This window comes from Equus quagga, chromosome 3 (genome assembly GCF_021613505.1).
Source record: "Equus quagga isolate Etosha38 chromosome 3, UCLA_HA_Equagga_1.0, whole genome shotgun sequence".
NCBI lineage: Eukaryota > Metazoa > Chordata > Mammalia > Perissodactyla > Equidae > Equus > Equus quagga.
Genome location: NC_060269.1, coordinates 64,048,378 through 64,067,958, shown reverse-complemented (window position 1 = coordinate 64,067,958; position 19,581 = coordinate 64,048,378). Strand labels below are relative to the sequence as shown.

Here is a 19,581-nt window from a genome sequence, read left to right as displayed (position 1 = left end):
CACAACCACAGGTAGCTGTTCTGCTTTGGGTGCTTCTCAGCAACCTAAGACTTGGGTTTGCACCTTTGATGTGGCAGGAAAAAAAGCAGATTTGGTCAGGTTTGGATCCACAGCTACCGTAGATAACCATGACTCTTGTAACTGTGCCTTATTGTTCAATGTAATATAGGGAGAGAACATCCCCTCTCAGCTACATTCATCAGGAGGATGCTACGAGAAAAATACAAATTACCCATGACAACTTATGGGTTATTAGGAGAAATATAAAACTCAAATTAATACATTGCAGACTGCTTCTCCATTAAGTCAAACCCAGAATCAATGTCATAAATTCATTATAAGAAAAAACTGTTCAAAGAGAGTTATTTTATTCTGTTGTTTTTGTTTTTCTCTCTTAGCTAGGATGTGATAGTCTTGCTTATACTGATTCTGCTTTATGGCAACCAAAGTTCTAAACTGTTTATATGGATCTGATTTATAACTATACATATTTATATAACCATTATATATATATCACTATGTATAGTTATATATAACTTATCACTGCTCTTTGACATCTTTTAATTTCTGGCCTTATTTATTTCATTAAAGTCAAATGTCTCAAACTGAAGAATGTTATACTTGCCTTTTTTAAAGGCATATAAAGGATCAAGTTTAAAGTGTTGTCAGTTTCAAACCACACTTAGAATACTCATGATTTTAGAAAAGAAAAAGAAAGCAATACTTGGGGGTGAAAGAAAGGTAACTGTAGTAAACTGACAGCTCTCAGACTACAACTGAGGCAGTCATCCAGCCTGGAGGGCACCCAGGGGAGAGAGGTGGCAGCTCAGGAGAGCTAAAGAGGCTCTAGTGATGGTGCCTACTAGCTACGGAAGCCCATTCTGGCCAGGCCCTTCACCCAGGCTCTTTCATTTAACCTTCACAACCCTGCAGGGTAGACACGGTCCCACGATCCTCTTCTTACATCTAAGAAATCTGAGGTTCAAAGAGCTTAAGTAACTATAGCTAGTTTATTAAAGAGCTGGGATTTTAATCCAGATTGGCTTGACTTCATACCCGTCTTTTACAAAACATTACATTCCCTCCCTGAGAAGAGCAGCTGTGTGTCCCAAGCTTGAAGAAGAGTCATTCTGTCATTTTCTCTGAGCTTCTTGTAGTTCTCTTCTCCCTACCCACACCCTGAGGGCCAGAGCTGTCAACTCACTGCTCTCTTGATCAAGACAGAGAAACTAAACTTCACTTTCGTCTCCCTCCTCCCTCATACAGTCAAAAAAGCTATGCCCTACAGCAGTGTTTTTCTTCTAAACTTTAGTTTAAATTCATTAGTGGGTCAAAAAAATTAATTTAGCAGGTTGAGACTAGCTTTTTGAAAATGAAATAGAAAACAGAGGGCATAGCAAATAGTATGGATATTTTTGGTAAATTTTTGTTTTAGTCATGTGAATGCGTACATTATATGAATGAGTACAGTGGGAACAATGTATTTCATTCTGAGAGTGGTCAACAATCTTTGGAAAAACTGTTAACATTTCATGACTCAAAAAGAGCCATCTTCAGCCTCAAAATAACAATAGATATGTTTCTGCTAATCTTAAATGCAGTAAAAATGTACAGGAAGTGATCTTTTCAAAGTCCAAGTCACAGATTATTTTTATTTGATCTAAATTAGCACAAGCTAACCTCTGATTCATATCACCCTAGATCAAATGATACCACAAAACTCTTTCTAAGTAAGTTTCTAATCAGTAATAGGTGGTCCCATTAGCTCAAATATTATTTGGTATAATTAAATTCTAGGAAAGTTAATCCTTTGGAGTTTCTTATAATGGGTTAGTTAGTAATAGTTGAAAATTCATATCCAACAAACCATGGGTGGAAAGGTCAATTAACACTTACTTACCTGCTGGCAATTTCAAAATCAAATGCTTTTGAGAACTTACTTTCATATTTATCCTTGCCCATGTAAATAGTGTAAGCAGATGAGTTAACTAGACAAAACAAAAATAAGAGACAGTTAGGTAACTTCATCACCAACCCAACTGTTTAATGGGAAAAACAAGTGACAGATGCTTGGGCTCAGGGGGTGGCAAAACAAGGCCTGGAAGCCAAAGCTGGCCCCTCACCTGTTTTTGGACAGCCCTGGAGCTAAGAATGATTTTAACATTTTTAAAGGGTTGGAAAAGAGCAAAACAAAGAGGAATAAGCTACAGAGACCATATATGGCTCACAAAGTCTAAAATATTTACTGTCTGGCGCAAACAGAAAAAGCTTACTGACCTTTATAAATGGCTACTTTCCTACTTTCTCAGGGATATAGTTCGATGCAATTCCAGTTCAGTTCTATACTTCTGCCTTCTTCTAAGGAGTTAACCAACCAACCAACCTTCCCCTCCACCATCTAAACATAGGTTCCTATACTTAGCCAAGCTTTGTTTTTCATAATTTTATTTAGCCAATACTAGTTATATTCCAGGTGCGCTGCACATTTTAACGGGCTCTCTATCCCAATTGGGGGAAACATGGCTCTAAAACTTCTCAATCAGTGAATCTGAATCCGATTACACCCTAGAATCACCTATGCGCCAGCTCCGCCTCAGACTAACCAAATTCAAATCTCCAAGGGGTAGGCATTGGTGTTTTTAAAATCTCTCCAAGTGATTCCCATGTGAAGTCAGTGTTAGGAATCACTATCCTAAATCAAAAGGAATATTCTGGGTATGGCTTACCTTAGGAATGACATTTGCTTTACTGAGGTTGTATGTTTTAATGTGGGCATCCTCCATTTGGAGTCAAAGAAAAAGTTAATTTCTTACTGAAATTATAACTGGGTACTGGGTTTCCAAGCCAGCCTACCAAAACTTGTTTGACTCCATTTAGATCTAAACTCCTGAATTAACAGTCTACAAACCTGATAGTTAGGTGCGAGGTTGGGCTGGGCAGTCTGTAAGCTGTCACTCCAGAGCACAGAACCACCACATGTGAGTGGCGCTCTGAAGGCCAGCGAGCAGCACTCGTTCATACAGAAATTCTTAAATTCAGGACTGCTTATACTTTCAGTAATGAGAACATCCTTAAATTATCAACCATAGTTGCCTCCCGCGGGGAGGGAAAACTCCCAATTCCTTTAGTTAGCAGTTACAATGACTATAGTCCATAATTACCTGGAAGTGGTTGACAGAAATAACTTGAAAGGAATGTGTGTATTGACTAGTTGACAGAAATACCTGTCTATAATTGAGCACTATATTAGCATGATAAGGCCTTAGCATAGCATGTAACAATTGCCAGAAGTACTGAAATGAAAAAGTGTTTCAGATTCCCCCTGCACAACCTGGCAATATCATACGTGTACACCCTTTTGATCCTATAACGTCACCACTAGGAGTATATCCTACTAATTTAATACTCCATCAAGCGATGATGTTCTTTTTACAACCTAACCACTCATTAATTAAGACTGGTTAAATACATCATAGAACATCCAAAACAAAATACCATGTACCCATTAAAAGTGTAGGTGAAGAAATTAAATAGCACAACAGTATTGCATGCTGTATATTATACACAGTAAGATTCAATTTGTAAAAAATGAATATGTAATCGTGTATACATATACAAATGTTGACACATATTTTTAATATACGCATTTTCTTTATGTGCATGGGAGGATATACGTATAACTGTTAATATTTACTTTGGGTAGTCTGATTACAAAATGTAGAGATGGCTTTTGTAATCAGAACAAAAGTAATCTGAAAATGATTAAAATAAACTTGTCTCTGTGCAGGCCAACGTATCTAAATTACAGACAGGAGAATGACAGAGGAGTGTTTGGATGGTTTACCTATAAATGAAGTGGTTAAGAACACAACTGCTAGAAACAAACAGAGGCATTCTACAAAATAATTCTTCAATTAACAGTGTCATTAAAGTGCTCCAGATTAGAGGCTAAGAGTAAGGACAGCTAAATGCAACAATGATTGGCAATTTTCCTTTGCTATAGACAGACTATAAATACATTATGAGGGCACTGATGAAAACAGAATAAAACCTGCTGATTAGATAAGAGCATTGTTGCAATGTTAATTTCCTAATTTTGATAATGAAGAATGTCTTTCAATAAGAGAATATCCTTGATTTTAGGGAAAAAAATACTAAAGTATTTAGGGGTAAAGTGCAACTTACTAACAAATGGTTCAGAAAAAAAATCCGTGTGTGTGTGTGTGTGTGTGTGTGTGTGTGTGTGTCTGTGTGTGGAGAGAGAAGGAGAAAGAAAGAAAAAGGGGGAGAAGGTAAGGCAAATGTAGAAAAATGATAGAATTGGTGAATCTGAGAGAAGGATATAAAGGAAATCTTTTACTAATTCTTGTACCTTTTCTGAAAGACTGAAATTATGTCAAAATAAAAAATTAAAAATAAAAAGGAGCATGATTGCTGAGCAAGAAGCCTGAATTAACCTCCTGTCCATGTTAAAGAAATAAAGGAAAAGAAAACTGAATTATTCTAGTACTCTTGTTTTTCTCACCCAAATAATATGGTAGATTAGTATGGGAAGTAGACATCTTGAAGACAGCTTGATTCAGGTGTAGCAGCAACCCAATTTTAGAAGCACTGTGATAATTTCATATTTACAAAACAACCTATCTTGAGATAGATGCTACTAAAAGGTACTAAAAGTACAAGTGGACTTATGAGACAAGTGTAGGTATTTTATGAGTCCACAAATCAGATTGTTTTAAATTTGACACTGGAAATATAGTAAGGCTAACGTTTCACTATTCCATTATGAGACAGCATGAAGAAAACGAAAACTGAACAGATTTTAGTCAGAGATACCAATCTTAAAACAAAAGGAAAGACAAACCTTCTATAGGGATTTTCTTCCCATTTCTTAAAAAAAAGTTTTTATGTAGTAAATCATCAGCTGGTTGAAAAACTTGGCTATCTATATGAAGTCATTTCCTGAAGACTTCATGTTCAAACTGCTTTTTGTGTTGCGATATATAAAGGTTAATACTATTTCACTGGAAAAGTTATTAATTTTTCCATTAACTTTGCAGTTTTAAAAGACTTGCTGCACAAGTGCAGTTTTACTATAAGACTTAGGGGCCAAGTATTTTTCCAGCAGGAAGCAGTTCTGATGTTATAATGGAAGCCAACAAGAAAAATAGGACCCACAAATCTGCTGATGCCTTCTGTGTCTGTTAACGGTACCTGTGCATGCATGAATAGCGGTCAAAGAATTTAGAATAGCTTTAAGTAGGATAAAGCAGCTAGCAAAAAATACATTTAGTACTTGTATACTCTGCCTGTATTTTTTATTTTATTGTTGGGCTTGTATGAATATCTATGTTGTTGGAGACTCTCACGAGTGGAGAAGCTACAAAGAAATGCTCCAGTTGAGACAGAGGGAGCAGAACAATGACGAAGATGCTCTTAGGGGCCTATAACGATTTCTCAGGCTAGTTCGAATTTTGTTTCTAGTAATTTTAATAATACGGATAAGACAAACGAAATCTACAGAAGCAGAGAATTAGCTTACGGCACTCTGTGGAAGTCTAAACCACTGAGAAAAATAATGAGACGTGACGGTGTGGTGGAGTAGGAAGAGAGCATTCTATGAGTTACAACTTCCCTGGGCCTCAATTTTCTCACTTCTAAAGGGAAAGTACCACCCTACTCAAACTCACACAAACAACACGGAGCTGGTTTCACTTAAATCTCACCTTTAACAAGAAAGCAGAGAGAGCACCAATAGAATAGTGTGTGCCATGAGTAACTTAAACAAAATCATTCATTTATTCAACAAACACTTATTAAGTAACTATTATGAGCCAGGCACTACGCTAGGGAAACAAGATAAAGAGCCCCTGTCCCTGCCTCAAGGGGCTTACACTCTAACTCAAGCAGACAGCATTCAGTACCGTAAGTGCAATGCCAAAGGTAAACATGGAACATTAAGGGGGGGGGGGGGGGGGCCCCAAAGAGGTGTATCTAAGCAATCTCTGGCTGGGAGCTGGGTCGGAAAAGGTATTCGGAAAACAGGCCAGAGCTGTCGTACCAAAGTAGGAGGTAACTGGGGGCTGATTCTAAGCACAGGGAACCACTTAAGCAGAGAAACGAAGACAGCATTACCTGGGAACTAACAGCCCCTTTCCCTCGCCTGCCAAAGACAAATCAGAAACATCATCAATGTCACTTTCCAAGATCTGGACATCAACCATGTCCAAGGAGTGGCAGCATGGCCATTCCAGGGTCTTTTTACTGCTTTCTGTCGCATCCAGGCCCTACGACCCATTCCTAGAAGAGTAAGGCGCACTTCCTGCGAGGCAGAGCAGCTGGCAGGTCTCCTTTCTTCCTCAAAGTGGGTAATGACCAGGGTGCAGTCAGAGTACAGCCCGCAGACAGGGGTGGGGAGGGAGAAGCCCACAAACTCTACCCAACTCCAGGTAGCGACCGGAGGTCTTTGCGATTGAGGGAAGAGAACTCCCGAACGCAGAGTCCGCAGGGGGAATGGGCCCTTTACGGCCCCCAGGCCCTGACGAAGGGGCACTCGGGACGGCAGGGGGGCCGAGAGGGCGAGGGAAGAGGCACCCCCTGCCGACGAGGCGACGGCCTGGGGGTCCCAGCTTAGAGCCCCGGTGTTGAGGAAGGACCCAGGAGGTCGGCGCGCCCACTCACCGCTGCTGCTGGTGAAGTAGAACACCATGATCCCGGCGGCGGCGGCGGCGCAAGGACTCCAGAGCGCAGGAACAGCGCTCAACCCGCGCAGCCCAGGATACCATACGCGCCGAGGCCACGGGTCCCCCGGAAGCCCTCCGCGCACTTCCGGCGGACGTCGGGGCACGTCAAAACGCAGACCCGTCAGCGCCATCTTTAATCCTGGCGAAGGGGAGGGTGTTGGCGGGCTAGGGAGCTTCAATGACTTGGGGTTTGAGGTAAGGAGGGTGGCGCCAGGACAATCGGCGGTTGGAAAACATAGCGGGGAAACGCCTTCGTCTTAAAAGAAAAATGCCATTGGTCAGCTTTATTTTCAGAACCTCCTCCCGGTGGGCGGTCATGTCTTGAGGCTTATCTATTGGTTTATCTGCCTCCCCTCACCCCCTAGGGACTCCGTAAGAGCAGAAACCATGCGCCTTTTAGATGTTCGCGGCACCAATCACGGTACTTGACGCTTCGTAGGAGCTCATTAAATTTTGAATGAACCCAAATTCCTCCACTATTCTCATTCTAGCTCCACCTCTGTAAGATGCATATCGGACACATTCTGTGCTTCACTTCATCTGCAAAATAAAGATGAACAAAGCAGAAAATTCATAGGTTCTTTTGCTGAGGTTAAATAAATTGATAGGCGTATAGGGTTTAGAACCTAGCGCTCAACTAAAGTGAATTGTTAGTGGTATTCCCCAGAGGCAATATGCCTCTTGGGGTTTGGACTTGGACTGTTCTGTCTTTAAATCTAAGATTGCCATAGCTATGAGATTGGGCAAATTCCAAACCTATGAACGGTCAGAGACTTTCCTGCCGTAAAGTGAGAATAATCTTACCCACGTAAAGCTCCCACAGCGCTGAGCTTTGAATGAATGATTACTTCATTCTGACCGACTTCATTCTACGAAGTTAAGTGCATCACTTAACTAAATTTATTTAGAACTAAAAACGTGCCAGAGACTGTACCAGGAGCTGGTGACACAAAGATAATAACCATAGCTAACAATCATGAATGCTTTAGGAATCTTCCCGGCCTGTAAATAGTCATTGTTCTAGGCCCTCAGTTTTATTGTCTGTAAAATAGTGATAATACACACCTCATAGATTGTGGGGAGGAGTAAGTGAAATAAAACACTCAAAGCGTGTAAGAATGCTTGGCACATAGATGTTAGTGCTATCATTTAATTTTTTAACTTGAAAAACAAAATATGAGCTAGAAACCTAAAATATTACTAATAGAAAAAGGTTAACTATAAAGTTTCAAATGGGAAAAACAATTGCCTCGAGAATCTTGGAGAGGCTACTTTACAAAAACTTCTTACACTCAGGGACCCCCAGAATACCTCGAGTTCACGAGGACGTCTTTATTGGGCTGAAAACTACAATTCCCAGAATGCACGTAAATAAGGCCTCAGGAATGGAGCCCCGCGCTGCCGCAGGGGATTGTGGAAGGCGTGGTTTCCCTGAGAAGAGAGCGTTCCACATCCCAAGGGCGGGAGAATCTTGGAGACCGCCTCCCGGGTGGGCGGGGGCAAGGGCTAGGGCGCGACCAATCACCGAGCCAGCCCCTGGAAGCGCTGAGAAGCCGCGAATCGGAACGCCGCGGCTTCCGCCTTGCCTGGCGCGCAATAATTTGAATACAGTGAAGGAGCGCTGGCTCGGCTGAGGGGAGGTCGCGGCTGCTGAGGCGCAGGTAATATCGCGGAGCCGAGGCGTGCGGGGAAACGCGGAGGAGAGCGCGGGGCTCTGGGGCGCGCGGGGCGTGATGTCAGGGAGAAGGGGCTTTTGCGCCGGCCTGGGCGCGCTGGCCGCTGGAGCGCGAAGCCGCCGGCCGTTCTCGACACGGCCCCCGGCTCGCAGGCTTCCCCTCTTTCTGAGGCCGGAGCGGTCTGGGATTTGGCCCTGACAGGGCTCGGGGCAGGGCGCCTTTCTCTCTTCCCTGTGCTCGTCCAGTCCCAGAAGGGGCTTCCCGGAAGCCGCGGCGCGACCTCCGTTTCCAGAAGCCGGGTCTTTCTGATTAACTCTGAAGCAGGCTTATGTCGCTTTTTTTTAATCTACCTGACCCGAAGAAAGGGGAAGGGGGCTTTCCTGAGCGCCCTGGCACCTGCTCGCGGCCCGCGCGCGCTCGGGCCTCTCCGCAGCCGTGGGAGTCGCGCGGCGCGCGGGTCGGGAGGGAGACGGCGCGCCGAGCCGGGGCTGCAAACGCTCGCCGCCTCGGCTGGCCGCCCGGCTGCTGGGGAAGCGGAGAAGGCGGCGACGAGACGTGTAGACGGAGCGCTAAGGGAGCGAGGGCGGCCTGCACGCTCCGGGCAAGGGCGTGTGACGGCGGGAGGGCTGGCCGCGGGCCGGGGGCGCGACGCTGCTGGAAGATGCAGCGTTTACACTCGGTGTGAGTTAACCCGGCTCAGTAGAGGGGACCGTGTCCCCTGAAATGGGGTAAAAGATCTTTCCTCCGTGGTAGAATTATTGTCCAGCTGGAAACCTCGTGTGCTGTTCCTGCTTTTATTTTCTGTTCTTAATTGCTACTGTGATGCAGTGTTTTTTTTTTCTCCTTCTTGTTTTAGATTTTTACTACTGATTTGCTTTTTAAAAAGCCCTTTTCTTGGATCTTTATGAACCGTCACCCCTCTGAGGACTTTTTCAGACTTTTAAAGTGTAGTTTTGATACAGTGGTTTTTATACGCTTTGGATGAATCTCGTTTATAATTGTGCCGTTGCTTTTAGGAGCTCAGCTAAGAGGATGTCTCCTTTTACTCCGAGGAAGAGGAGGCAGCATTCTTTGAACCGAGACAAGTGAGTCTCATCCTTTTGGTAAACTCTTAAAAAAGAAAGATCCACCTTCTTTCTTATCTTCACTCTTCAGTCTCTTAAAATTTCCATTCTTTCTCTTGCCTACTACTTGTAACTATAGCAGTACTTTATTTTCTAATTATGGTCTGGAAATACTGTAAGCTTTCATAATTAGTTGTTTAGCACCTTTGGAGGGAATCAGAAAGAGCTGTTTTCTATGGCTTGGAAATGTATGTATAACATCTTTTATTCCCTTGCTCCTTCCTGCTGTCTTACGTAATATTTAACATAGTGTTTTGCATACAGTAGATGCTCATCTGTAGGCCAGGAATCTGTACTCAGTACTTCCTAATGTCATACCAGAGATATAAAGTACTCCACACACAACAGGCCCTTGGGGTCAGGATTAATCATTTTAGTGGACTTGTAGCCAATGGAGTATATGGGCTATAATTAGTATATGGCCAAGACATAGAAATAAGTTTAGAACACACACACATACACATACATGTATATCAAGGCTTCTTTGTAAACAGTGTTTGTTTTCACAAACATTGGGATCTTATCTTCTGAAAAATATTTGCGTGCTTCGTTTGGTAAAGATGAAGGAATTTGAGAATCCTATTGTTAAACTAATAGATAATATGTATGGATGGATGTTTGGTGGAAAGTATATATTGTTTTTAATATGACCTACAGTAGAGTTGTTTATTACTTAGCAGTAGATTGACATAAAAATTGAAGCAAAATAATGATACTTATCAATAGACTTTGTTTCTTTTCATAGCCTATTATCAGATATTCCGTCAAAGAAATCAATTTTGGACTTTACTGAAAATATACTTCCATCACCTAATAAAAAGCACATTTGCCAAAGCAGTGATAAAAATGAAGAAAAGATGCATTGCTCTCAACAAGGCCATTTCATTTCAAGTCCACTCAAAACAACTAAAAAAAATAGATTGCCATCAGCAAATCAGGGTTCACCATTTAAATCTGCTGTGTCTACTGTATCATTTTATAACAAAGATAAGTGGTACCTCAATCCATTGGAAAGAAAGCTGATAAAAGAGAGTAGACCCATTATGAAAAATGAAGATAGGTCTTTTCCCAGTGTGACAGAAAAAATGCAAGGAAAACCAGTCTGCTCCAAGAAGATGAACAGAAAACCACAGAAGAGTTTAACTGCTAAGCGTCAACCAAGTTATAAGTGCATCAAGCCTGTATCAAAGAATTCTAAAAATTCGAAGCAAAATCGGGTGACCTATAAACGAATCGTGGAGAAAGAGAATAATTGTTATTCAGCTGAAAATCTGAATGGTCCTCGCGTTCTAAGCCAAAAAGTCAAACCACAAGTTACACTCCAGGGTGGAGCTGCATTTTTTGTTAGTAGAAAAACATCCTCTTTTAGAAAATTGTCTCTAGAAAATAAGCCATTACTGGGATTTACCCAAAAGAATAAATCAGAAGTGATTGAAGATTCTGATGAAGAGACTGTCAGTAAAAGAAAAAGTTTTGAGATGAGCCAAGAGCCAAAGGACTTGTTACTAGAAAAGGAACTGAACGTTGAGCTGCTGGGTGCAAGAAGTAAAAATGGAGAGAAGTTAATAAAGGTAAAGAAAACTAGACATATCACTTTAAACGCTAAGTTGGCTATATAACAGTACTTCAGTATACATAAAATATATATAATGTAGTTGAAGAAAATTTTCTTCACAGTCTGCAGGACTGCTTTTATGAAGCCAAATAGTGTAGTTTTTGTTTTTTGTTTTTTTTTAAAGATGTTATTTTTCCTTTTTCTCCCAAAGTCCCCTGGTACATAGTTGTGTATTTTTAGTTGTGGGTCCTTCTAGTTGTGGCATGCGGGATGCCGCCTCGGCATGACTTGATGAGCAGTGCCGTGTCCACACCCAGGATTCAAACCGGTGAAACCCTGGGCCACCGAAGTGGAGCGCATGAACCCAACCACTCGGCCACAGGGCCGGCCCCCCAAATAGTATAGTTTTAATTGCTCTAAAGAATTTAGTGGCAGGATGGAAAGATGAGACTTTTCTCCTTTTGGCTTAAAGAAGCCTACCAACATTTTCTTGGCATTAAGGTATACATTTCATTAAATTCCCTCATGACAAAACTAACGTCTACAGAAGCGTAACAACTTTTTATTTTGTAGTCAGTGTTTTTAAAAAGGAGAAATAGGGCCGGCCCAGTGGCTCAGAGGCTGGGTTCACATGTTCTCCTTCAGCGGCCCAGGGTTTACTCACCTGGATCCCAGGTGCACACCTTCACGCTGCTTGTCAAGCTATGCTATTGCAGGCATCCCATTTATAAAATAGAGGAAGATGAGCACAGATGTTAGCTCAGGGTCAGTCTTCCTCAGCAAAAAGAGGAGGCTTGGTGGCAGATATTAGCTCAGGGCTAATCTTCCTCAAAAAAAAAAAGTTCAGGTAGTAGATTTCCAGAGTATGAGCATATTGGGTTTTTTTGTTTGTTTCAGCTCATTATTTAAGTACTAGATTATTCTTGAAAATTTAGAGAATATGGAAAATATAATAAAATATATCCTCTGTAATCCTACTGCTTGGAGGTGATCACTGTCAATGTATAGTTGGGTTTTTGTTTATTTTATATAGTATGTTTTCATAGTTACATTCTATGCTATTGCTCATATTTAACACTGCTAGCCTAGACTAGTGTTGGCTAATACAAATAGAACACCAACCACTTGTAGTTCAAAATTTTCTAGTGGCCACATTAAGAAAGTAAGGGGGAAAAAAGATAAAAAAAGCTTAACCCAAATATTTTAAATGTTACCATTTCAATGTAATCAATGTAGAAATTTATGAATGAGATATTTTACAATTTTTTTGTGCTAAGTCCTTGAAGTCCGTGTTTATTCTCAGTTGCAGCATATCTCAACTGGGGCTAGCCATGTTGCAAATTCTCATTAGCTACCTGTGGCTGGTGGCTACCATAATAGACCATGCAGGTCTGCACCTTCTATTGTTGAGCTCCTATCAGTAATCTTATGAGAGAAAGATTGTTTTTGTCCTGTAGCTAGAGGCAGAAAGCAATCTAGCAATTGAGGCAACCGGCCTTAAGAAAGGCTGTGTCCCAGTTCGGGGCTTCCATCTCTGTGGTGACTTATTTATTCTTGTCACAACCCTTGCAGCTGGAGAAGTGATAGATTTTCACACAGGGCCCAGTACACTCTGAGGCTTATCTGTTGAGCAATTCAAACTATCCTCATTTCTCTCCTCACTCACCTCCTCTCCTTATTGTTCTCATTGCTCCTCTCAAATTCAACCCCAGTTCTTACCTCTTGTAGTCACCTAAATTTCAAATCTCAGCGTCAAAGATTATTAAATTGGTGGCAGGTGGACCACATCCAGCCCATGGATGTTTTGCTTCGCCTACATTATGTTTAAAAAAATTTGAGCTAGCATTTTTTAAAAATATAACAGTTTTATGGTGTTTTGTGAAAAATTGAGATCTGGCAAAGCTAAGCACTCATTCCTGCATGGCATTAATCTCTCAGAACAGACTATCAGGCTACCCCTTAACAGTTAGGGGCCCTTCATTTCCCTCCACTAAATCAGTGTATGTATACGTATTTGGATCAGTCCAGTTTTGCTATTAATTTTACTTACCTGATGCTCTTGTAGTCATTTAAGTTTGCAGTCCCCTTGTAAATGCTGCTTCCTGTTTATCAGGTATTGCCAAGTATATTGTTAAATGGAACATGTTCTTGCTGTCTAAGCCATGACAGTCTAATTCTACTAATTCTTCGTATTGTTTTTGCCAAAAAAAAAACCCCTATATCTTGATAGTTTTGGTCACATGGGTATGTAGGTTTATCAAAATTCATCAAACTGTATACTTTATGTCTGTGCACCTCACTGTGTATAAATAAACCCCATCATTAAAATATTTGGAGTGCATCTCAAGCTAAAATTAGTTCTTAATCCAGCAAACAAAGTGGGGAGCATCTCCACCCATCTGTGTCCTGATTAGTATTCTCCATATATATCTGGTAGTGAAGATACAGCCTTGATAGAGTGACATGATGAATTCTCTGCAACACTCTTTTCTGCCTTATTTTCTTTTCTGAGCTTCATTTTAAGGGGCTGGGTATTGAGTTCTGTCTAGTTTTCAGTAGTCTGAGAAGCTGGGCTTTTGGGCATCTTAAATTTGTGGAACTGGGCTCTGTTCTCTTCTTAAGGTTATGGAGCCCTGAGAAATGGCAAACTGATGGATTGTCCTACCTCTAGTAAAATATTATGGTTTGAATAGGAATTCTACTTTTTTTTTCCCTCCCCAGAGCCGCAGTACATAGTTGTATATTCTAGTTGTAGGTCCTTCTAGTTCTACCATGTGAGCCACTGCCACAGCATGGCTACTGACAGATGAGTGATGTGGATCCATACCTGGGAACCAAACCTGGGGCTCCAGAGCGAAGCATGCCAAACTTTAACCACTAGGCCATCAGGGCTGGCTCAGGAGTTCTACTTTAATCAAAAGTTTTTTTCCTTTTTCCCCAAGCTATATATTCTCTAAGTCTCACCAAATTAGTAGTGTTAGTGAAATTTGTCAGAATTTTTTCTACCTTGCTTTTCCCACTTCCCTGCTACAGTGCCAAAAGTGGGAGTGAGAAGCCTCTCCAGCTACTCTAGAATGTTCCTTTTCCTTGGCTGCCTGTTTTTTTTTTTTTTCCAGTTTTATGGAGATGTAATGGGCATATAACATTGTACAAGTTCAAGGTGTGTAACATAATGATTTGATGTAGGTATTTATTGTGAAATTATCACCACAGTAAGTTTAAATAACATTCATCACCTCACATAGATACAAATTTTTTCCCCTTGTGATGAGAACTTTTTTTTTTATTAATGTTATGATAGATTACAACCTTGTGAGATTTCAGTTGTACATTTTTGTTAGTCATGTTGTGGGTACACCACTTCCCCCTCTGTGCCCTCCCCCTACCCCCCCTTTTCCCTGGTAACCACTGATCAGATCTCCTTATCAATATACTAACTTCCACCTATGAGTGGAGTCATATAGAGTTCATCTTTCTCTGACTGGCTTATTTCGCTTAACATAATACCCTCGAGGTCCATCCACGTTGTTGTGAATGGGCCAATTTTGTCTTTTTTTATGGCTGAGTAGTATTCCATTGTGTATATATACCACATCTTCTTTATCCAATCATCAGTTTCTGGGCATGTAGGCCGGTTCCACGTCTTGGCTATTGTAAATAATGCTGCGATGAACATAGGGGTGCAATGGACTCTTGAGATTTCTGATATCAGGTTCTTAGGATAGATACCCAGTAATGGGATGGCTGGGTCATAGGGTATTTCTATTTTTAACTTTTTGAGAAATCTCCATACTGTTTTCCATAGTGGCTGTACCAGTTTGCATTCCCACCAACAGTGTATGAGGGTTCCTTTTTCTCCACATCCTCTCCAACATTTGTCACTCTTGGTTTTGGATGTTTTTGCCAATCTAACAGGTGTAAGGTGATATCTTAGTGTAGTTTTGATTTGCATTTCCCTGATGATTAGCGATGATGAACATCTTTTCATGTGTCTATTGGCCATATTCATATCTTCTTTTGAGAAATGTCTGTTCACGTCCTCTGCCCATTTTTTGATCAGGTTGTTTGTTTTTTTGTTGCTAATCAGTGTGAGTTCTTTGTATATTATGGGATTAACCCTTTGTCAGATAAGTGGCTTGTAAATATTTTTTCCCAATTAGTGAGCTGTTTTTTTGTTTCAATCCTGTTTTCCCTTGCCTTGAAGAAGCTCTTTAGTCTGATGAAGTCCCATTTGTTTATTCTTTCTATTGTTTCCCTCAACTGAGGAGTTACAGTGTCCGAAAAGATTCTTTTGAAACTGATGTCAAAGAGTGTACTGCCTATATTCTCTTCCAAAAGACTTATTGTCTCAGGCCTAATCTTTAGGTCTTTGATCCATTTTGAGTTTATTTTGGTGTGTGGTGAAAAAGAATGGTCGATTTTCAATCTTTTGCATGTGGCTGTCCAGTTTTCCCAGCACCATTTGTTGAAGAGACTTTCTTTTCTCCATTGTAGGCCCTCTGCTCCTTCGTTGAAGATTAGCTGTCCGTAGATGTGTGGTTTTATCTCTGGGCTTTCAATTCTGTTCCATTGATCTGTGGACCTGTTTTTGTACCAGTACCATGCTGTTTTGATCACTGTAGCTTTGTAGTATGTTTTGAAATCGGGGATTGTGATTCCGCCGGCTTTGTTTTTGCTCAGGATTGCTTTAGCAATTCGCGGTCTTTTGTTGCCCCATATGAATTTTAGGATTGTTTGTTCAATTTCTGTGAAGAATGTTCTTGGGATTCTGATTGGGATAGCATTGAATCTGTATATTGCTTTAGGTAGTATGGACATTTTAACTATGTTTATTCTTCCAATCCATGTGCAAGGAATGTCTTTCCATCTCTTTATGTCATCGTCAATTTCTTTCAAGAAAGTCTTGTAGTTTTCATTGTATAGATCCTTCACTTCCTTGGTTAAGTTTATCCCAAGGTATTTTATTCTTTTCGTTGCGGTTGTGAATGGGATTGAGTTCTTGAGTTCTTTTTCTGTTAGTTCATTGTTAGTGTATAGAAATGCTACTGATTTATGCACGTTAATTTTATACCCTGCTACTTTGCTGTAGTTGTTGATTATTTCTAATAGTTTTTCTATGGATTCTTTGGGGTTTTCTATATATAAGATCATGTCGTCTGCAAACAGCGAGAGTTTTACTTCTTCGTTACCTATTTGGATTCCTTTTATTTCTTTTTCCTGCCGAATTGCTCTGGCCAGCACCTCCAGTACTATGTTGAATAGGAGTGGTGAAAGTGGACACCCTTGTCTTGTTCCTGTCCTCAGAGGGATGGCTTTCAGTTTTTGTCCATTGAGTATGATGTTGGCTGTGGGTCTATCATATATGGCCTTTATTATGTTGAGGTACTTTCCTTCTATACCCATTTTACTGAGGGTTTTTATCATAAATGGGTGTTGGATCTTGTCAAATGCTTTCTCTGCATCTATTGAGATGATCATGTGGTTTTTGTTTTTCATTTTGTTGATGTAGTGTATCACGTTGATTGACTTGCGGATGTTGAACCATCCCTGTGTCCCTGGTATAAATTCCACTTGATCATGGTGTATAATCTTTTTGATGTATTGCTGTATTCGGTTTGCTTGGCTGCCTGTTTTTAAAGCTTATGACAAAGGGTTGTCCCATTCTAGTTTAGTGGCTGCTGGTGAAATTTTTACTAAATTTTTGTGTTGTTCAATTCATTGTTATAGAATGGATGTTTTATAATCTTCATTTTGCTGTCTTTATCAGGAAATATACATTTTTGACAGGATGACAAATTACAAACTTAAATATGCACATTCTGTCTTAAAAGGTTGTCTACATTTAGTAAATATAGAGGAAAATTTTTTAAATAGATTGAAAATTTAGGATTTAAAATCAGGTTATGAAATGTAATTCATAATAAACTAGATGTTTTGTTTTAGAAACAGATCTATTGGAATTCATTCACTAAATAAAAAACGATTAAGAATTATAAGTTTCCTTTAATTTTACCTATTCATTATTTTCCAGGATTCATCAGGTGCAGTAGTTTCTTCAAGGGAATGTAAAACTGGTGAAAATAAATGTTTTCCTTCAGAGGATTCTCTGAGTGAGAACAAGTCAGGTAAGTAAGAGAAAACTTCTCTTGTAAATAATGAGTTTATTTACTTGTAATAATGCTTCATTACATGTGTCTTTGTGAAATTATATTTAATAATATTTTTGGGTTTTTTTATATTCAGTATTTGTGCCTGTGTTTGTATGAGCTATGGAATGTGGCCAAGTTACTTAAGCTCCATATAGCTGGGTGTTCTCATGATACCTACCCTATCTACCTTTACCCAAAGTAATATAAAGGAGTAAAAACTATTTATATTATATATTTGTGATCAAAGCCCAGTTGTAAGCAGAACTGACTAAGCCGTAGAAAAGACACTGAATTGGCCATCAGGAACCTTGGGATTTTGTCCAGGCCTGCTACTAATTAACTGTATGATCTAAGGAAGAGATCTCTAAAGTAAGGGGTTGGTCTTAATTTTTACATTCCTCTTAATTTTGAAATCCTATTGCTAAGTTATAGTATCATTGTTCAATTAAACAATAGTTACTAAACTATGAATATATAAAGAAGTTAATTAACATTCTACTTACCAACCAGATTCTTGCAACTTTTCCTTGTTGGTTGTATCTATAAATCTGGAAATAAATTAAAATTCTAGGAGTAGACATGCTGACTATAGTGAGAAACTATAGCTCATAGGAAGAAAACAAAAAAAGATTAAACTAAAAGCATAATCTGGAACAATAGCCCTTTAGAGCATCTAATGATATATGTATAGAGAGAGAGAGAATGATTTTTTGTAATGATAATTCTGAGATACACAGCTAGTACTGTTAATAACTAGTATTTACTGGGTGCTATACCAGGCAGTGCTAAGTATTGGTAAGGTTTATGTTTCCCATGGATTGTGCTATCACTGATGGAATAGAACATGTAACAGAAAAATAATACCTTTCTATTTACAGTAGTTATAAAATTTTCTTTTAAAATAAGTTAATTTCAGTACATTGTCTAAGTCCATTTAAAGAAAAATATTTAGTGATTAAAAAATAATATAGATGGTACAAGGATATGGCAAAATTCATGGAGGTGGTATACAAATGACAAAAGTTTATTACTTAAGTATAGTTCATCGTTTAATTCTCACAACAATCCTAGGAAATAGATTTGTATGCCCATTTTATAGATGAGGAAACAGACAGGTTAAGTAACTTATCCATAGCAGATTAGAATCTCACCTGTCTTGGCCTTGTTTCTAGAAAATGAGCTCTAATTATTTTTCAATGCAAAGTTAAAAGTTTGCTTTTTACTGTATAGCCCACTTTCATCATATTTTTCTTTAATCAGCTACTAGTTTACTTTGGTTTTTTAATAAGGTTTTTCTTTTGCAATAATTTTAGATTTACAGAAAAATTGTAAAGATGGTACAGAGAGTTCCTGTGTATCATTCACTTTATTTCCCCCATGGTTACCATCTTATATTACCATGGTACCTTTGTCAAAACTAAGAAACTGATGTCAGTACATTATTATTAACTAAGTTCTAGACTTTATTTGGAGTTCACCAGTCTTTTTCATTAATGTCTTCTTTCTGTTCTAGGATTGAATCAAAGTACCACATTACATTTAGTTGTCGTGTCTCCTTAGTCTCCTCTGGTCTGTGACATTTTCTCAATCTTTTCTTCATTTCCGTGTTTTTCATGACCTTGACATTCTTGAGGAGTACTGGCCAGGTATCTTGTAGAATGTCCATGATCTGGGTTTGCCTGATATTTTTCTCATCATTAGACTGGGGTTATGAGTTTTTGGGAAGAATGGCACTGAAGTGAAGGGTCCTCCCTATCACATCGTTTTGGAGGTGCTAGTGTCCACATGACATTACAGATGATGTTAAATTTTATCACTCGGTTAAGATCAGATTTGCGAGGTTTTTCCACTGTAAGGTTACTCTTTCCTTTTCCATAGTCAATTCTTTGGATGCAACCCACTTAGTCTAGCCCACCCTCTCAGGGAGGGTTGGGGATTAAGTTCCATCTCCTGGAGGGGGAAATATTTACATGTGTTATTTGGAATTCTCCTGTAAGGAAGAGTTGTCTCTTCTCTCCCATTTATTTATTCAATCTTTAAATAAATAAATGGACTTGTGGATACTTAGCAGTATGGGCTCAGGACTATTTATTTTATATTTTGGGTCATAATCTAATACTACATTATTTATTTTGTTGCTCAAATTGTTCCAGCTGTGACCATTGGGAAATCTTGTCATGTCACTTGTCTTTGACATGTCCCATTCTTTTATTTTTTGAGCACTTCCTTACTTTCTGGCACTACAAGATGCTCCAGGCTCATCTTGTATTTTCCCTGCCCCAGTCCATTTCTCCAAGGAACCCTGGTGCCTTCTATTGGAGAATATTATTTAGA

The 19,581-nt window shown here is 39.7% G+C and overlaps 2 protein-coding genes across 5 annotated transcripts in view; one reads left to right on the top strand and one right to left on the bottom strand.

The window, feature by feature from the left end:
- Positions 1 to 6,807, bottom strand: part of CCDC25 (coiled-coil domain containing 25) — a 64,102-nt gene extending 57,295 nt beyond the window's left edge. For 2 of the 4 annotated variants that reach the window (XM_046657607.1, XM_046657610.1), the window contains exons 1-2: positions 6,682 to 6,807; positions 1,901 to 1,988 (exon numbers count right to left, since the gene is read on the bottom strand). In XM_046657607.1, coding sequence (XP_046513563.1) covers positions 1,901 to 1,988; positions 6,682 to 6,709 — 116 coding nt within the window. In that variant the 5' untranslated portion in view covers positions 6,710 to 6,807. Of the gene's footprint in view, positions 1 to 1,900; positions 1,989 to 6,681 lie in introns of those variants that run through there. The other 2 variants (XM_046657609.1, XM_046657608.1) reach the window with 2 other exon arrangements.
- Positions 6,808 to 8,269: 1,462 nt separating this feature from the next.
- ESCO2 (establishment of sister chromatid cohesion N-acetyltransferase 2) overlaps positions 8,270 to 19,581 on the top strand; it is a 28,110-nt gene continuing 16,798 nt past the window's right edge. Inside the window, exons 1-4 of the mRNA XM_046655582.1 lie at positions 8,270 to 8,404; positions 9,436 to 9,504; positions 10,289 to 11,114; positions 17,130 to 17,223. Of these exons, the coding sequence (XP_046511538.1) occupies positions 9,452 to 9,504; positions 10,289 to 11,114; positions 17,130 to 17,223 (973 nt within the window). The 5' untranslated portion in view covers positions 8,270 to 8,404; positions 9,436 to 9,451. The remainder of the gene's footprint in view (positions 8,405 to 9,435; positions 9,505 to 10,288; positions 11,115 to 17,129; positions 17,224 to 19,581) is intronic.